Source organism: Chlamydotis macqueenii, chromosome Z, assembly GCF_036417535.1.
Source record: "Chlamydotis macqueenii isolate bChlMac1 chromosome Z, bChlMac1.mat, whole genome shotgun sequence".
Lineage (NCBI taxonomy): Eukaryota > Metazoa > Chordata > Aves > Otidiformes > Otididae > Chlamydotis > Chlamydotis macqueenii.
The window spans coordinates 44,072,118-44,089,941 of record NC_141593.1 but is presented as its reverse complement, the minus strand read 5'-3'; the positions used below and the strand labels follow the sequence as shown (position 1 = coordinate 44,089,941).

At 40.5% G+C, this 17,824-nt stretch overlaps 1 protein-coding gene across 1 annotated transcript; it reads left to right on the top strand.

Annotated features, from left to right (window-relative positions):
• Positions 1 to 13,155: 13,155 nt before the first annotated feature.
• Positions 13,156 to 17,604, top strand: LOC104473995 (cryptic protein). Its single transcript, XM_086771006.1, has 6 exons — positions 13,156 to 13,268; positions 13,819 to 13,868; positions 13,978 to 14,151; positions 15,049 to 15,163; positions 15,281 to 15,390; positions 17,394 to 17,604. Exons 1-6 carry the CDS (start codon positions 13,156 to 13,158, stop codon positions 17,516 to 17,518), a joined length of 687 nt encoding a protein of 228 aa, XP_086627132.1. The 3' UTR covers positions 17,519 to 17,604.
• Positions 17,605 to 17,824: the final 220 nt, after the last annotated feature.

The window sequence follows — 17,824 nt, the reverse complement described above, 5'->3', positions numbered from 1 at the left end:
CCTGGATGTGACCTAGCCTACTTCTGTTTGGTTAATTGTTATTGCAACACACAGCTTGCATCGAAGCCCTTCACTTCTACTATGAATATGAACAGGTTGACATGGTATTGACATGGTATTAACCAGCTGATACCTTCTGTCTGCATTAGGCAGTTCTAGCAGAATAAAATGAAAGGAAAAAAATTTAAATCTGTTCAAATACCAACAGTTTAGTTGTAGTTAGCTTCTGTGGGAAAAATCAGCTTTGACTAACCCAGGAAAAAACCTCTGCATTTCTATCAAACAAATGTCTGTCATGAGTGCATACATAGGCACAGCAAAATCATGATCACTACTTTTTTTTTACAACAATAAAGTAAATAGATAAATATAGAGCTAAGCGATCATTTTTCCTCATGTTGACCATGCAGGAGAACCAATCTGCCAAGGTGCTTGACAAAAACAATCTACCCATAACCCATTTAGTTATGCACACAGCATGCTAAAACAGACTAAATCCAAGTACTGTGCTATGTATGCCCTGTTTGTCAGACATTCTCTGACATCAGAAATGAAGAAGATCAGAAATGGCCTAGACACAGCCAAGAACTCACATCAGATGTAAGCTCACAGTCTGAGTGATTGTATCCTACCTCCTTTCCATCTATGATTTCTGCAGACACTTAGCAAAGCAGTTAGCTCAAATGTAATACTTGAAAAACAAAACCAAGCTCATTATGGAAATAATTGTACTCAGCACAGTGCCCTTTGCTGGCTTTTTTTTCCTACATTCTGATTGCAAAATAGGCATAGAGCTTATTTTTTGGCTTTATGCTGCACCTAGTTCTCACTTTCTAGGCCACAGCAGATTTTTTAGCCACCCAGTTTGAGAGTACAAAGTTGGAAAGTGCTTGCAACCAAATGAAAGACAAAGGTTATGTTGGGCACTGTGAAGAGAATGGGCAAGGTTTGGATTTTTGCTGCAGAAACATTAAGAACCTTATTTCCTTCTCCATTCAGAAAAGAAAAAAAAAATAATTTATGCCACCTGTTATTTTCTACCAGTTTCTTTGCCAGTGTTTACACAATAACAAGCAGACACGGTTCAATAAAAGGATCAATAATAAGAATTAAAGCTAAGGATATTAAAATTACTATAATTACATTCCAGACAGAGCTGGGCAGAAAATTGATTCCATGTCCTGCAAATATTGAGATGTAAAACATAATCCTGCTTTGCATCAAGACAAAGATAAGGCAAAGAAAATCTGCAAGATACAAAAGGCAGAGGAATGCAGAAACAGATTAACAGAAGTGGGCTTCAGAATAACTAACAGACTTTTGGCTAGGACACTAAACTCAGATTTTTGTGAAAACCCAAGTCCATTCCTTAGGCTAAATCGGAAAAAGTAGGAATTCAAACCTAGGTCTCACAAATCCCCGCTGAGAGCTACAACTGTCAAGTTACTTCCCTTTTCTGAAGCTGAGTCCCTGTTCCTGAGCAATGCTCTGTCAAAACGATACATTTCCCTGGCATCTTATTTGGACATCAGGCCTTTTCCAATTTGTCAACATTTCCAACCAGCCATAGATATAGAACTGCTTCCTCATTGTCAGACTTGCAGAATGGTTGCCTGAGGCTACCTCTATGCAAGCCCAGAAATTCAACCTGGCATAAAGACAGAGCATTTTAATTTTTTTTCTTAGCATCCAAAGATGAGTCTTCTTTTTGCTAAATAGACACTTGGGAATGGACATAGCTGCTGACAGAGTAAAACCCTAACAGAGAATAAGCTGTACTGACAGTAGGACTCTGCTTTTAAAACAGCATAAACCACACTTTATTTGAATTTTTTACAACAGACCCTTTTTCAATGTGGTTGTGATTTTTCTGTCCCTTACTCCCTACTAGAGGTTGGATTTCCCTTTCAGGAGCAATGACAACTTACAATATTCCTGTTTCCTCTTTTCCTTCCTCTAGTCTCCACAGCAAGGTACACCTTCCTCTTAAACATGCTACTCAAGTGTTTAGGAGGCTATGCTGTAAACTAGAAGGGAGAAAGTGATCAGACTGAAAAATAAGCTCTGCTGCAAAATCTTTTATGCATCTACCTCGCTTTTTTGAGTACAAATTCACAGGCGGGTCTCTACAAGACAGGAAGTTAAGCTGGAGTAGAACCGGGAGGTTGTAGCTTGCAGTTTCACTGATCTCTAGCACACAGTTGTTTCATGCTTAGGCTGACCACTCCTTCACAGGCAATGTAAAGTTCACGTTCAATCCCCATTGTCCCACAGTAGCGTCACACTAGCAAATCTATCTTCTCAGAACTGCATTGAAGAGTGGTGGAATCCTGTGGTAAAAACAAGCCTGCAACATTAATGCCACCCACGCTGGCATTGCCCCATGTGGTCTTAGCACCACTCACCTAAAACAAACAAATGAATTATGTATCTAGTGTATGTAACAGTACTGTATACAGCCTACACATTTTGTTACCTTGGTTTCTCAAGGCTCCCCTTTGTGGAGTATACATTATTTTCCATTTTCTTTCTATGCATTACTAAAGTGGCCCCTGTGATTTTCTGTCTGGGTTTTATAAGTATAATTTCTTCATCAGAAAACTTTTTTTGTCTAATATCGCAACCCAGTGCTAAGAGTTTCTGGAAAGAGTGTTTCTGAGATGGCAATCTATGCACAAGGAGTCTTTCCACAGTTGGAGAGGAAGGGAGGTATGCAAAGTCTGTAAAGTGGCAGAAAAAAAAATCAGGAGAACCCTCTTATGCCAAATCCCCCAAAATATTTTTTGAGTATGCTTACTATTCTGTCTTGTTGATGCAAATATATATAAGTCTTCTGTTAGCAGGAAAGTGACAGAGTGGAGGTAAGGGAATAGATGTGGCATGGCTCATTGAAAGGGCTATTTCATATAAAATGAGATTTTGTTCTGGCCCTTTGATCTGCAGAGGGTTATAGATGCTTCCCCAAAGCTCCCAATGCTGCGAAACTGTTAGCTACTAATGAAGAGTTAGACTGACACATCACAGAGTAACTGTACACTGAGAACTGCCACTCCTCCCTGCTTGGCCGTGCTCCTCAGGACAGCAAGGACAGGCATGCACCAACATCTGCCTACCAGTGCACAAGCCTCTGAGAGGCAGAAGCAGGGAACATCCAGGAAAAGTTAATCAAGGTGAAAGGTACACATCGCTGCAATAAAGTGTTAGCACTGGGGCAAGTTTGAAAGAGAGATAATAGATTCAATGCTGGAGAAAGAAAATCAACCAGACTGAAGATCAGGCTTGTCAAGTAGTAGAGGCAGTTGGTAGATCAGTGCTTTGAAAGGTAGCTATTCATTTCCCCTTTTCTCCTTCATTAACTTAAAACAGTGAAGCTATGAGTTACTCTAAGTACCTAGCGATCTACAAGCTTTATGGAGCAGAGACTTTTTTACTTGTAAATATTTCTTTGCACCTATCCCAGTAAAGTCCTACATAATGACAAGGCCCTGGCTTACAGCCGCCAAATTGAGCAGTGGTAACGCCTAGCAGAAAGGCAAAATGCAAACTATCGACTAGTGAGAGGCTAGCCTCAGGACATCCTGATGAACCTTCAGCTGCTGCATAAATTCCTGCCAATCTGCCAACCCACTCAGTGCAAGAAGGGGTAAAAAAGCAAAATGATCCCTAACATAGTTCTTTCCCATCTTTGCACAAGTGGATGAAAGCAAATTCATTTTGACACTTAGTGTGCACAGGAAGACAAAGACTAGCCTCTGATCCCCACACAAGACTAAAGAAGGGGTACGGCCCAACCTTGTGGGGCGAATGCAGTTCTGCAGAACTCCAGCCAGTGCCTACAGAGTTAACATAGCAATATGGCTCCACCTCAACAGGCATGTATGTGCTTGCTTGTGGTATTTTTAGGGAAAACACATGTTAACTGTAGACAGTTCTCTCAGAATAAAATCACAGTGAAGACAAGACACATAAAAATTATCATGAGGTAGCCACTCAAGGTCAGGCATGCTTAGATAAGCATGGATCAGATCACTATCTGGGTGTTCAAATATGTCCCAGAAAGCAGTGCTAGACTAAATATTCATTAATGTAGCTCTGCATCTAATTTGCAAATTAATTTGTTTTGCAGTAGTTTATGGCTGGCAGACATAGTTCTAAGAGTACATAAGACGTGCATGCAAGTACAAATTTATCACTGTGGGATCGGTGGGCACTGCTGCTTCAGTGACATTAGCCCCAGCTAATACAACACTTCCATACATCTGACGGTGTATCATTATGACATGACTCCTTCACGTAGACCAGGGATTGTGTTCCTCTCCCACAAAAATTTCTGGTTTTATTCCTGTGAACAGAATCTGTTCTGTTGAATAAATTTAACCTATTAAAAATATATGCATAGCCAGGAATAAATTTTATGCACCTAGAGAAACATTAACACAATTTACTAAAAGAAGAAAGCTTTTTTTTCTTTTCAGTGTTTATGTGTGGAAATGAAGAGCAGTTTTCCAACTGATAACTGTCATAGGCCCCTGGAAATCCATGTGCCTGTAAAAACAGGAAGATTTAGCAGAAAAAAAATGGTAGTTTTTCCCTTAAAGAGGAAATTCGTAAGTGTTCCCAAAGCATCCATTAAGCAGCAGTTGAAATGAATTAAGCTAGGCCAAGTTTCACCATAAATGTTAAACATATACTCATCTCAAGCTGTGAAGTCATTCCAAATTCACAGATATTTTCTCTGCTGTCATTGCCTGGGATGAAGTTTACTGTCCACTAGAATTCCCCAACTATTTCTTTTTTATCTTTAGCCAAACAAAACTGAGTTAACAAAATGCACACACACCATGTTCTTATTTCAGGCCCTTATGTCCCCTGGAGACTCAGGATGTAGTGGTAATCTGTTAAACTGGTTCAATCTTTTTTTTTGCCCCTAAAGGTGGCTACAAGCAAATATTGCTGAAAAATCACTATATTTACACAAGTTTGGTTTTCTTCTTCAGTCAGTCAGATGTTCCATATTCAGAGGAGCTGAGCACATGGGTGAGAGCTTTATTTAAATATAGTTACATCAATTCAACATTTTTTGTGAGGCTGCCCTCTATATTTCATCTGTAAAACGCCCAAATTTAAATGAAATCATTGAAAACCTGAATCTCGTCTCTGCTCTGAATGATGACCTGAATGATTTGGGCAGCACAACTGAGGAGAAAGAAGTCTGTGGGAGGAGAAACAAGGCAGGAAGCTCATAAAAATCAGCTTCTCTGTCAAAAAAAAAAAAAAAAAAAAAAAAAGAGTTGCATTTGCACAAATACACATATGTATATCACAGTGTGAAATGGAAGCTGGCATCCTGCCTTGTGCCCTTCATCCCAGTCCTTATTATCAAGTAAAACTTTGTGTTCCAGAAAAATCTTCTATCAATTTACCATTCCTGGCTTCCAGAAATTCCGTTTCAGAATGTTTGATGTTAGAGTAGACACACCATTAATATAACTGCTCACAATATGTCCATATTAGGTGACTAAGACTTTCTACCCTCTTGTCTTCAGGAAATCACACTAAACATTCACACCATAACTACTGGTTTCTGTGGCAGAATGACTATCCTACCAATGTTACATCACTTTAACCTGCAGAGTAACCAGAAAATGGTGTTTTCACAGTGCACCTCTCCAGTCTCAACAAATGCCATCAAGCAGAGTTTATCATAATTAGTTAATCAGTTGTGTCACTTGTAACTGTTTCTTCTCCTCACTCTATAACCATGTTTTTAAAAAAGAGGGAGTTTTACTATTTGAAGACACTTAGTAACAGAGTACGGAATTACACCAGTCACTTTTCCTTAAATCTGTAATCACTCATCCCAAACCAAAAGGGTAAAGTGATGTTAGAAGACTAATCCCCAAGTCAAGCATATGTTGAGACCTGCTCTGTCCCTAAGTGCATCTCTCTATCTGTACAGATCCCATTGTTGCTTTTGCTTTCCCCCACATTAATCCCACTGTCAACAGAGAGACCTCCAGCACACCAGAGTCAACCATTGCCAAGAAAGAGACAGCTCCTTTCCTTCTGTAGCCTCATGTGCCATCTAACTGCTTAAAATAACCCTTATATTCCAGACTTCACTCACAGGATTTCTAGTTTGCTCTTTATCATGGAATTTTTGTATTCTCAGAAGTGGTTCACAGGCTGTCCCTAACACTCACAGGCTAGAAACTTTCACAACTGCCTTTTGCTATGGCATTCATTCTGTGTGCCTGGATGAAGTTATTAAAATTTGGCCTCTGTTGACAAATGCAGCCTTCTCCAGGCATTGTTATGTATATGCCAGCTCTGCTATGCAGATGTGTTTTCAAGATGACAACCTATGCAGCTCCGGTTAAATTAACGAAGTTTCCCAGTGAGTATGAAGCAAAAATGAAGCCATTGTAATGGTAGAAGTTTAACTTCAACACAGTCCTTGCAGAAAAGCAACCTGGAGCCCAAGCCATCTGCAAACAGTGGCACATCCAGCATATTTTGAATTGCTGGGCCAGGGCCAAGCTGGCACAGGGGACAGGTGTCCTCAAGTGTAGCAATATACTAGAGATAAAAGGAAGGCCTGGACTGCTGACAGCAGTACAAATTATGATATACTGGGGTTTTTTTCTATTTTAATTGATACTAATGTTTAAGAGCTATTATCATAGATTAAAATAACCACTGAATCTCTCAGTTTTACCTGCCATTCCCGGTGCCTGCAAGGATAACTCCCCAAGAAGTGTTAGACCTGTTCCTTGCACATATCTCATCACCAATACCCAGTTTTGCAAAGTGACTTTTACATATATATACAAGCTGCTTTCTACTTTGTATTTGGAACAGTGAATTCAAGGAGGAGGAAAAAAAAAGAAGGATGAAGCAAGAAACTATGGTTTTGGATGATCTAATAGCTCGTAACACCTGAAAAGACAGCCTGCCCACCTCCTTCCTTCAGAGCGTGGCTCCCAGCTACACATTGCCTCACCACTCTACATGTCAGCTCCAGTGCTCACTGCACCTCTTGCTGAGATGCTTCAATTCATAAGCCAGAAAACTAGCACAGAAAAAAAAAGGTAGATAGGTTTATTCCAGGTTAACAAATGGATTCAGCTCTGCAAGAGGTCCAATGACACCCGAACCAGTGCAAATCTCAGCATATGCTTGACTTGGGAATTAGTCTTCTAACATTGGCTCAGCTTTAACATGTAGCTTCATCTTACAGAAATGTCAGCATCTTTGGCTAGCTTGAAGGTCAAAGCCAAGATCTATGCAGAGATTTCCATTCATGGCTGCCTGGGATACGCATCCCCGTCCCTGAATTAGGCTGTGGGATCACCACTTCATCCAGGATTCCTTCCTGGCTGCTATGAAATTCCTAGTTTGCATCATGCCACACAAACCCTGAAGGCTTTCTGGGGTCATATCCTACTGCAGCACTGTTAACAACAGGCTAAGCCACACTGCAATACTTTTGAATTAAAACAGTGGGGGAAACACTTGACAGATATTCAACCTTTGAATTGCTTCCGTCTTTACTGCTAGGGTGGATGAACCGACTGAGTGAAAATTTCACTCTAGTTTCAGCTAACGGCACCAAACAAGACTGCTGAGCCGGGTCCAAATATGCCATTAAACTCAAGCAATTGCATTTTGTGTATTGAAAAGATAAATTTTCAGATAGGTGCCTACGGTAATTTTGCAAGAGAGACATAGCTTGTGTGCATGACTGCACTAACACAGTGGCCCCAAAACGGCCCCTTAGTAAGACAGCACAAGACTTGGTAAGCTTTATGCAGCCAAAAAGATCCCATTCTTAGACCTGAAATGTTAAGGCAGCTTCCTGAATGGTGGACAAGACAGAGACACACACCTGATAGCATGTGGAGGAGAAGTGCATTCAGCCGAAAATATGGCAGAGCTCAGCACTCCTAACTCTACAAAAATAAACTCTCTGGATCTCTGCAGAGCCTGCAGGGTGGTTAAAAGTATAATCCTTTCAAACTTCAAAATAAATAATTGTGCAAAACTTCCTTTTTCTCAGTACTTCCTTTTTGTTCAATAAATTACTAAAACTTACTGTATTTGAAGAAGAAGAAAATAAGTCTCATTCTTGCAGTCTCTTGGTGTTTGTGTTGATTCGTTTGCCAAAGAACCTTTCCCTCAGAGGAAGATAACTAGGATCTTCTTATCACTTCCCCCGTGTACTGGCAGATTTTTTTTTTTTTTTCTGTACACAAAAGGCATACACTACATTCATTTTCATCACAAAACCCTTTCATTATCATATTGATTTTTTTCATCATGTTTAATGACTAACCATTAGACTCAGTAGAAGGAAAACCTACAGGATGCTCTGTTATAAGGCTGATTTTATTCCATAAATTTATGTCAGTCTGTGACAGAGCCTTACATCTTTGTATGACATCTGCATAAGGTTCCCTCTCTAAGGAACTCCTGTAGCTGTTTCCTTTCATTTGGTATTATCACTCCTGTCTTGTTTGTACCAACCTTCATCCATATGCTGTCAGAGAGGTGTGGTGGGATGACTGCTCTACTCCTATGTGTTAGTCAGTGCTAATAGATGAGAGCATAGAAGGTGGTATAATTATCATGAGTATATGTTGGATGTGTTTTATTTCCTAGGTAGGGTAACAACAGTTTAAATTTATGAACTGAAATCTATTTACAAATTCCACCATCAATTTAATCTGGTATAAATCAGCTCTGCTACGGAAAAGGGCTGCCTGTCACACAGCCATGGCTGCTTCTCCCTGCCTTCTGCTTCTGCCAGCACTAGTCCTCATGTGGTAAACCACACCAGGGAACTGATCCAGCTGAAAATGAACCTTTTTTTTTTTTTTTTGCCAGCTGAGTTTTCATTCAGATGAATTCCCTGCTCCACCTCACTCGTGGCTGCACAAACAGTAAAGGCTGTGTGAGAGAGGCAGTAGGAACAAAGAGCTCATGGTGTAAGACAGAGGGGTTACTCATCATTTTAGAAGCAGCCACTTATCCTGCTTAAGTTGATCATGGACCTGTGGCATTAGTTAAACTGGTGCCTGTCACTATATGGATTATTTTCCTGCTTCATACTTCCTCAAGTGAATTAGTGGCAGACTCCAACTAAACCAATGTAAGCCATTCTTAACCTAAGTGAAAAAGGCTACTCTGGGCATTTATACTGCTCATTTCAAACCAGGGCAGGCTCTTCTGCCTGTGTGTGAGTTTCACTTCATACATACACTGAGATGAGGAGGCAACAACAGCAACCCCTACACAATCCTACAGGAAATTCCTGACAGTAATAAAAGCTAGTTGAGACCCTGTCGAGAAAGTTCTGTAACACCATAAATATTATTCAGTCTGACTGTATTTAAGTTGTATACAACTTTTAGAAAGTGAGAACACCCAGGTAGCTGTCAGAAGTCCTAGTAGCAGCTGTAACTAATAAAAAATAAACAAATAAAAATAAAAATCTCAGACTGGCTAGTATTAGGTCTTTGCATTCAGGATCCTTACCATTTAATGAGTTAACCACATTCTGAGAGCTCCCAGCCTAGACTGCCTGGGGTCTGCCCTTTCCTCAGATAACTGTAAGTCACCCAGGCTGACAGCTTTCCTTCACAGAAGTCTCTATTCCCAAGATTTCAATAAATGTCCAGGGAGGATAATTACTTTCCATTGTTCTCCATAATATTCTGCATAACAGATTTAACATTGCCCAATCTAGTTAGCGATCTAGTCCTAGCTCTAAGCTGGAATTTGGGAACCTAAATAATTCTAGCCAGCAGACACTTTGGCTGCACTGACCATTGCTGAATTTCGCATACCCCTGAGCAGGCTTTTCAGCACAGCTCTGGGAAGCCAGACACACACACATTTTGCCCATCTTTGTTTCTTTCTTTCTTTTTTTTTTTTTTTTTTTCATTGCTACCTCCAGTCCTTAGGCATCTGTTGATCCTGAAGCTCTCAGAAATACCAAGTATCTAGACAGGAATCTAGTTGGTATGGAACACTAATATACGAAAAAGCAATGCTTATTATCCACACTTCATCTTTCAGTGTAGTGGTCCACTTGCATGCTGGGAAAGAGTGCCAGAAGATGTAGGCTATGGACCTACAGTTCCCTGGAAGAGCACAAGAAGGGTTATGTGGACTAATAAATCAACTAATAAAGCCATGTTTTCCTACCACGCTTATCCATAAAGGCTACTTGACCTGCCGCTGGAACTAACAGAACTGAAGGCCCTTAACTAATGGTTAGCCATCTCCTGTGTACACAGGGCTTGACTGAAATGCTCAGGACCAGCTCTTCGGTTGGCTCCACTCTTATCTTACTTGAAGCTGATAAAGGCAGTGCGTCTACCCTTACTGCAGCTCCTCACAAATCCCTGGGCAGAAGCAATCACTTTCTGGCAGGTTCTGTCAACAACAAACAGCACCACTTTTCAGCAGTGTCACACCAATCTCACCTCTATAGTGCAGTCAGGCAACAGCAGCGTCTGAGCAATTTAGGTTGTCCCCATTCCCGTGTGTGCCTTGCTGGTGAGGCTGTAGGGAGAAGGAAGGAAGAAACAAGATATCACAGCGAGAAATGTTTACCAACTGCTTTACACTCCCCCAGGTTGTTAGCTCTTGCAGTTACAGGGATGACTTCTGATCTTAGACAAATGGCACAGGGTGTGAAAATTGATCAATATTTCCCTACCAGCATCCCCATTTTGAAAGCTACCTCCAGTATAGGGCTGGGAATCTGATACCAGAAAAGCTCTCCAGGAGAACGATATCAACACTGCATTTAGTAAAAAAAAAACCAGTAAGTGTGATGTTCCTGTGTTTACTTACATCTGTTTATTTTTTCTGCCTTCAATCTATGGGAAAGGGAAAACCAACAAACTGGACACTAAATGACAGCGTTTCGGCATCTGAATATTATAACTTAAAGTGATGCTACCAGTTAGGCCAACTTGAAAATGAATACTTTGTTCTTAATATAGTAATAAAAAAACAGCAAGCAAATGTAACTACAGATACTATTTTTAAACTCAAAATACAAACCCCGTTACATAGCTAGAGAACTCAAATCAAAGCAGGAGCTGTTTGGATTGTAAGTATTTTTCACAAGTAAACATTTTCATATGTTGACAAAACAAACATATATGTTGTGTGAATATATGCAAAAAGTGTGTGAAACATCTTACAGTCCTAATTCAGAACAGCAACTGTTGTCACAACAATACTTGAACATATGTGATAGGTTTTAAGCAAGTACCTAAACCTAAATGCACGTTGAGTTTAGAAGTTCTTGTGAATCACAGTGGGTAGATGCAGCCAGCACAGTGGTGAGAGTAATCCGTCTCTTCAAAATTGTTGCTGTTTAAGATAAGAAAAACAAAATCCCATCCTGAACTAACGTGTTGTGATTTTCATCATAACATTCTTTCTATTGAATATCTTACCTACAAGTGTTAGCATTTAAGTTCTTCTAACACTGATTTGGCTAAATTTCACACAAACTACATCACAGACTCTCAGTTCCAAAGGACACAATACCTCAGCACAAATCTGGAACAAGAATAGCTTCATCTAAATCAGTTGAAATTAGTAACAAACATAAAACACATCATGAAACAAATTACCATGAAACTAAAGGACTTATCCTACATCTACAAGAAAGCAGTTAAGCTTAGATCAATTGGAGTCAACAGTTGTACCTGCGCTAGGAATGCCTTATGCTCTAAGATTGATGTAGCCCAGCAGAGAACTCCCAGCAAGCATTCCCTGCAGAAACAGGCATTTCACATCTCTAGCCATGCACTTCTGCCCTCCAGTTGGAGACCAGTGTCCCCACTTGGACACATGAATGAGTACGACCTCAAAACACTCTCCATCTGCTTCATTGCCAAGCAGGTTGACTTAATTCTGTCAGCTCTCTTTGTAAATTAAGACACTCCTTGTATCAAACTGGATGAGGGGTGTTCACAGTTTCCAAACCATCAGCTCAGATGGGGCAAAGATGACAAGGGTCAGCCACAGGGAGTTGCAAACAAGAAGATATGACAATCTGTTCAGCCTGTAGAGCTACTTCTTCAGTGAAGGTCTGACCCATATGTCTGATGTCATCATATGTCTAGCCAAGGTGCAATTTGTATTAGCTTGATTTGCACCAGTGTAATGAAAGCACCCGTCTTCCACATGCCCTCCTCCTCAAAACAAAACAAAACAAAGCTGTATTGCTGCAGTTTCCTGTTACAACTCAGGTAAAGGCCATCTGCATTCCGTGGTATAGGTAAAGCCCTTTGAGAAAGGACTGCCGACAGCTGCTTTTTTACCACTGTCCAGCTGCAGGTCTTTTTGCTGATGCTGCTGAGCCACAGTAAAGTTGTGTGAGTGACCCTAGCCCCTTTCGGAGCACATGGCAAGTTAAATCTAGGTATGTGTTGGTATTGCATGGACTCAGACTAGAAAAAAGCACTAATGGGTCTAATTTTACTGATAGTAAGTTTCAAAAGACATTTCAAGAATTTATTAACAACTCCTGTGGGACGACAAACCACTATCCAGAACCTTAGGCTGCTTTCTGTAGTACTTTTGACAGAAATCTCTAATGCAGGCTCTAAGGATTATCTGTGCTGCAAAGGGGTACAATTTCATAAAGTAGAGACCCCTGTGCAAAACACTGGTAGAGACAAGGCATGTAGGTAGAGTTGAGGCTTTTTAACTTTTGTTATACATCTGCTGCTGTTTATTATCTACTCATTGGAGTTCCATATAACACTTTTTTCTTCCCCATGTAATATGTGGTGGAACAAGGGCATTTATGTTAAGAAAAACTGGAATTGAAATCTTCCTGCCTCGGGATTTTTTTGTGGTCATGGACCCTTAAGTCTCCCGCCAGCTCTACGTGCCCCCACTTTGCTCCACCCTCCAGCAGTTCGTCTAAATAGAGGGCAGGACAGGGAGTCTCAGCCTGGAGAGATGTTCCCTACTTGCCAGAACCTCCAGGAGGGCTCAGCAAGCAGCAGAACTGGGAACTATGTTTTCTCGACGTTACTATAAGCTGGACAGAAAGAGAAAAGTTTCATCCGTCCTCCTGTCTCCTCCTTTTGCTGCTGTGTACTGTGCGAGGGGTGCTGCATGCAACAGCCTTCCGTGAGGGGCTCTGGACCTCTTCCTGCTGCTCAAGCTCTCCTGGAGGGTCTTACGGGTGTTTCAGGCTGCGGGAAAATGTACTGGGGAAGCCACATTAGGTAAGGCTGCCTGACCTGCCAGGGACCTTCTCTAGCCAAGAATGTCTTTCCTTTTAGCAGCGTCTTTTTTTTGTTGTTGTTTGTTTGTTTTGTTTTGGTTTTTTTTTTCGGTTGATCGTCAGGCCAGGATGCTGGAAGGAACAAAGGTAAAAGGTACCTGTAACTGTGGGTGAAGATAATGTTGTCCCCTTGCCTTTGCTGCTTCTGTAACTGCTGGCAACAGCCTAGTTGTGGTAAAGAAATGTACAGAAAGGGATGTTTTTGACTGGTTGGCAACCAGCAAATGTGTGGAATCCGTAGCTTTCTGTAAGAAAGCCTAATCTGTATGTCCCTGTTCTCTGCCCTTCCCACAACACCACCACCAACTTTCAAGCTTAATTTGAGAATTGTGTGTGTGTGTGTGAGTTCGAATTACTGCTGGCATAAAATATGTACAGTTTATATTGTCAGTGATCGATGAAGCTTTGAGAAAGGTCCTTCCCCGCCCATCTTCGTTTTGGTGTTTGCGTCTTATCAGCACAAACTTATTTCAGCTCTTTGTTTCTCGTAGAATTCTCTTCACTGTGACTCTGGTCTGGCAGGCTGCTCATTTAGGAAAAGGTAAGGGGAATTTCGTGTTTCCCCCTGCCCCTCCGTGTTTGTACTTTTACAGTACGCATTGCTTCATTACAAGTTACCCTTCTCTTCCACATTTGCACTTCTTGTCAAGGCCATGAAAAAGAAGAACGTGAAGATGTGAAAAGTCTCAATGCCACAGCACAAAAGCAGCAGCCCAAGAGCGAAGGAACTATTATAAATGCTCTCAGTGATATGAATCAGAGTTATGAAAGCAGAAAGCAACAGAATTCCAGGGCATTGGTGCCTTTCACTGGGATTACAGACAGTAGGTAACATTATTTATCTAAACAATGCTATATATATATATATATAATATCACTGTAATGCTAATGCTTTGACTGCTTTCCTGGAAGTTTACAGCAGGTTGATTTTCTGTGGCCGCTCATTTAAATTATTCCCTTGGCCACTTAAGAAATAATGATAAAAATTTAAGGTAGAACTGGGATCTTTTACCTGCAAATGGTAGTAACGGAAAACAGGGGAGGATACTAGGAATGAAGAAGGGTTTCGTTCCTTGGATTTGCAAAAGTGTTTGTAAAATTTCGTAAAGTTCTGTTCCTTTTTTGAAATTCACCATATCTCATAACCAAAAATTATTTAACTTTTTAAAAAAAGTTTGAGCTGCCTGAAAGCAACGGTACTAACAGAAAAAAAAATTCCAAGGACAGGCTTACATTTCCTCCCATATATATAAAGTTTTAAATGGATACTGAATCCCAGGAGTTTGAGAAAGCCTTGGGGGAATGTTCCCCTCCTCCCCTCTCAAAAATAAGCAAGTCTTCCTAGTAACAGAGCCTCCTTTCCTCAAAAATAAGCACCACTTCTCGGTGACAATGTCCCATTCCTTAGTGTGACTAAGTTTTGCCTCCGTCAAAGTGAAATATTTCACTTGAATATGCTGCTGCTACGGGATTTGCCAGGCGTTGCTTTTTGACCGTCTTGTAATCCCTAGTAGTTCGCTTCTAATCCTTAACTAAACAAACTGGGCTTAACTGAGCAAACACTCCTAACAGGCAGATAATTTTATTGTCTCTAAAGACAATAAAACTACATATCCTTAAGATTCTTTGGCAACTGGAGAGGCCTGAGAGAACAAGTGAGGAAAACGGGAGGTTCAGAGCCCCCAGGATGCTTGGTAACCTCTGTAATAATTGTCTTGCAGGTAAAAAACTGAACAGGCACTGCTGCCAAAATGGAGGGACCTGCATTCTAGGGGCTTTCTGTGCCTGCCTAAAGCATTTCACTGGCAGATACTGCGAGCATGATGAGCGGCAAAGGTAAAAACCAGACCAAAACCAGAGAGAGTTAGCAAGCGAGTAAGCAAACTACTCTGGATGGTTATTTTTCTGTGGTGGGATGAGGGGGCTACCAAATGTCTCCCTTGTCCTTGACAGCAACTGCGGCAGCATTGCCCACGGTGCCTGGGTGCTGAAGGGCTGTTGGCTGTGTCGGTGCGGCTACGGTACACTGAACTGTCTCTCGGAAATAACGCATGATAACTGTGGTAAGGAACAGCGTTAAATCAACCGGTTTTATCTTGTGGGTAGCAGAATTGCCTCCTGCAAAGGTGGGGTGCTCGGAGGATGCTGTATGTGCTCTATTGAAACTTTTGCAGTGGCCTGCTTTCCTTCAGAGAACGTGCTAGTGAGACAGTAAACAATACTGCTGTTGCCTGTACACTACATCACGCAAAATACTTTGAGATCTTCATAATCCTGTGCAGGAGGAAACCTGCCCCATTCTAATTAAATTACAGGGATTAAATGTTTCTCTGTTATGCAAAACCTGCACATGTCTGACTTCCCACTTAACCAGGCAATTTCATTACTAAACTGCACTAAACTAAACTACATCCAAGCATACAAAATTCTTTCTTAGATGAGGAAAGAGGAAAAAAAAACAGTGGAGTAAGCTAGGGTGGTAGAAGCAGAAACCAATATTACACTGAAGAAACAAGTACTGAAAACTAGCATGTTCTTGCATAGGCTACTTAGTACATAAATTGTTGAAAAATAGTCTGAACTTTATTTTAAGATGCGTATCTTAATCTTCAAATTATTATAGTACAGATTTCCAAGACTATACAATAATACATGTAGCTGTAGTCCTGATCAGTGTAAAGTAATAGCAGCCAGTCTCCTCAAAAGCATTATATTACTTTAAGTCTTTATACAGTAGCCTGTGAAAATCCTTGTAAAAAGCTTTGAGTAATTTTGAAAACAGTGTTTCAGCTAGCACAAAAACTTGAAAACTTGCTTTACAGGCACTTATTTTCCATGGAGAACAGGCTACTGAGATCTAGACTATTTTCAATACTCTGATATGACTAATAAGAATTTAATATTCTTTTCTTTCCAGTGGCAATGCAAAATATTATTTCCCTTCTCCATCTATGACATCTCAATCCCACTCTGTGCTATAATATACTTTCCTTCAGTTGTGCCAACATCACTAGTTAGCAGGATAAGAAAACTACAGACCTAAATAGTTGCTTTGGGTGCAAATGAGTCTAGAAACTACAAGCCTCTTCTTTCTTGACCAGATTCCTATCTTCTATCTGAGTAGCAGTGTTGTGACTCCTGAGTTATACCACTAACTCTGAAGTAAATAAAAATTTCAAGACTTCAGCCTCTTAGGTCCCCAGGATGCCCTATTGGTGCAATAAGCCCACAAGTCCAAAGATGTTAAATACGAAGGTGACATTGCTATCTTTCCAACCACAGACGACAAAAAAAAAAAAAAAAAAGAAAACAAACCCCAAAGACAATCACAAACCCCACCAAAACTGAAAACAACCACCAAAACCACTTTTGCCTTGAAGTCTTCTGTATTGACTAAACATCTGTGACACCCATTTTCTCGTTAAACTCTTCTAAAGAGTTCAAGTTACCTTCATTATTCTGAAAAGTTAAATGTTCCCTTCGGTGTTCACCTTTGAATCAGCCCTACTGCTCCTGTAATGGGGAACAAAAGACCTAACAGGCCTCGCCATGCTGAGTAAAAGCAGTCTACTGCTTACTATTCTTGAGCTCAGCTTAACAAAGGCAGTAACGGTGGCAGTGGGGAATCTTCTGCTCATCCTCTGCGCAGGGACTCGGTGGCTGTCACATGTATGAGGGTATGGCTTTCTGCTTGTGCTAATAAATGAAGCCCCTTCTCGTTAAAGGAAGGGTTAAAAGGCTACATGCAGACTTGAGCGATTACCTCTTGTGGAGATCTTGCTTTTGCTTCTGCTTGGTATTTACTTTTGATTATTCTGAGATTAATGCCTGCAAGAGCTGATAAGTGCTATCAGTTGCTCCTCAAACGATCATTGATGGGACATCTATTCACATCTGTCCCCTGAGAACAGCCTCTTTGATTGTCTTTAACAGCTGATACCTTTAACTTAAGTACCTGTGAGATGTCAGAGGATTTTCAAAGTATGTTGAAAATCCTTATGTTCTAAAATGTACATATTTTACTGATTAACTCTTTTATTTTCTTGATTTTTTTTATTTTTTTTAGAACTGAAATCAGAAAAGGAGGAAATTACCAGACTGTATTCTAATGGGCTAAGATTACAACAAACGCTGTTTGCACTTGCTTGCCTGCTCACCGTCCTTCTGGAACTCTGCTGCTGGCAGTTGTGAAACTGGACAAAGGGAAATATCTTAGGATTGATGTAACCCTCACCATGAGTCATACAACTTTGTCGTCTATGAGATACAGAAGACACTTCTACCTACATGCTGGAGGCAGATTAAGATGTATTAAATAATGCTGAAACCCTTGGATTATTATAGATTCAGGTTATATTAATGTGAAGTATTTATTATTATATTATTATTTTATTACTACTATCAATGTCTTGATTCTAATGATTCTTTAGTTCTAAAATACTCTTCTTCCAGTGGAAGCAAAAAAAACCCTCCAATGTTCTGTGCCTTAAGGATTGT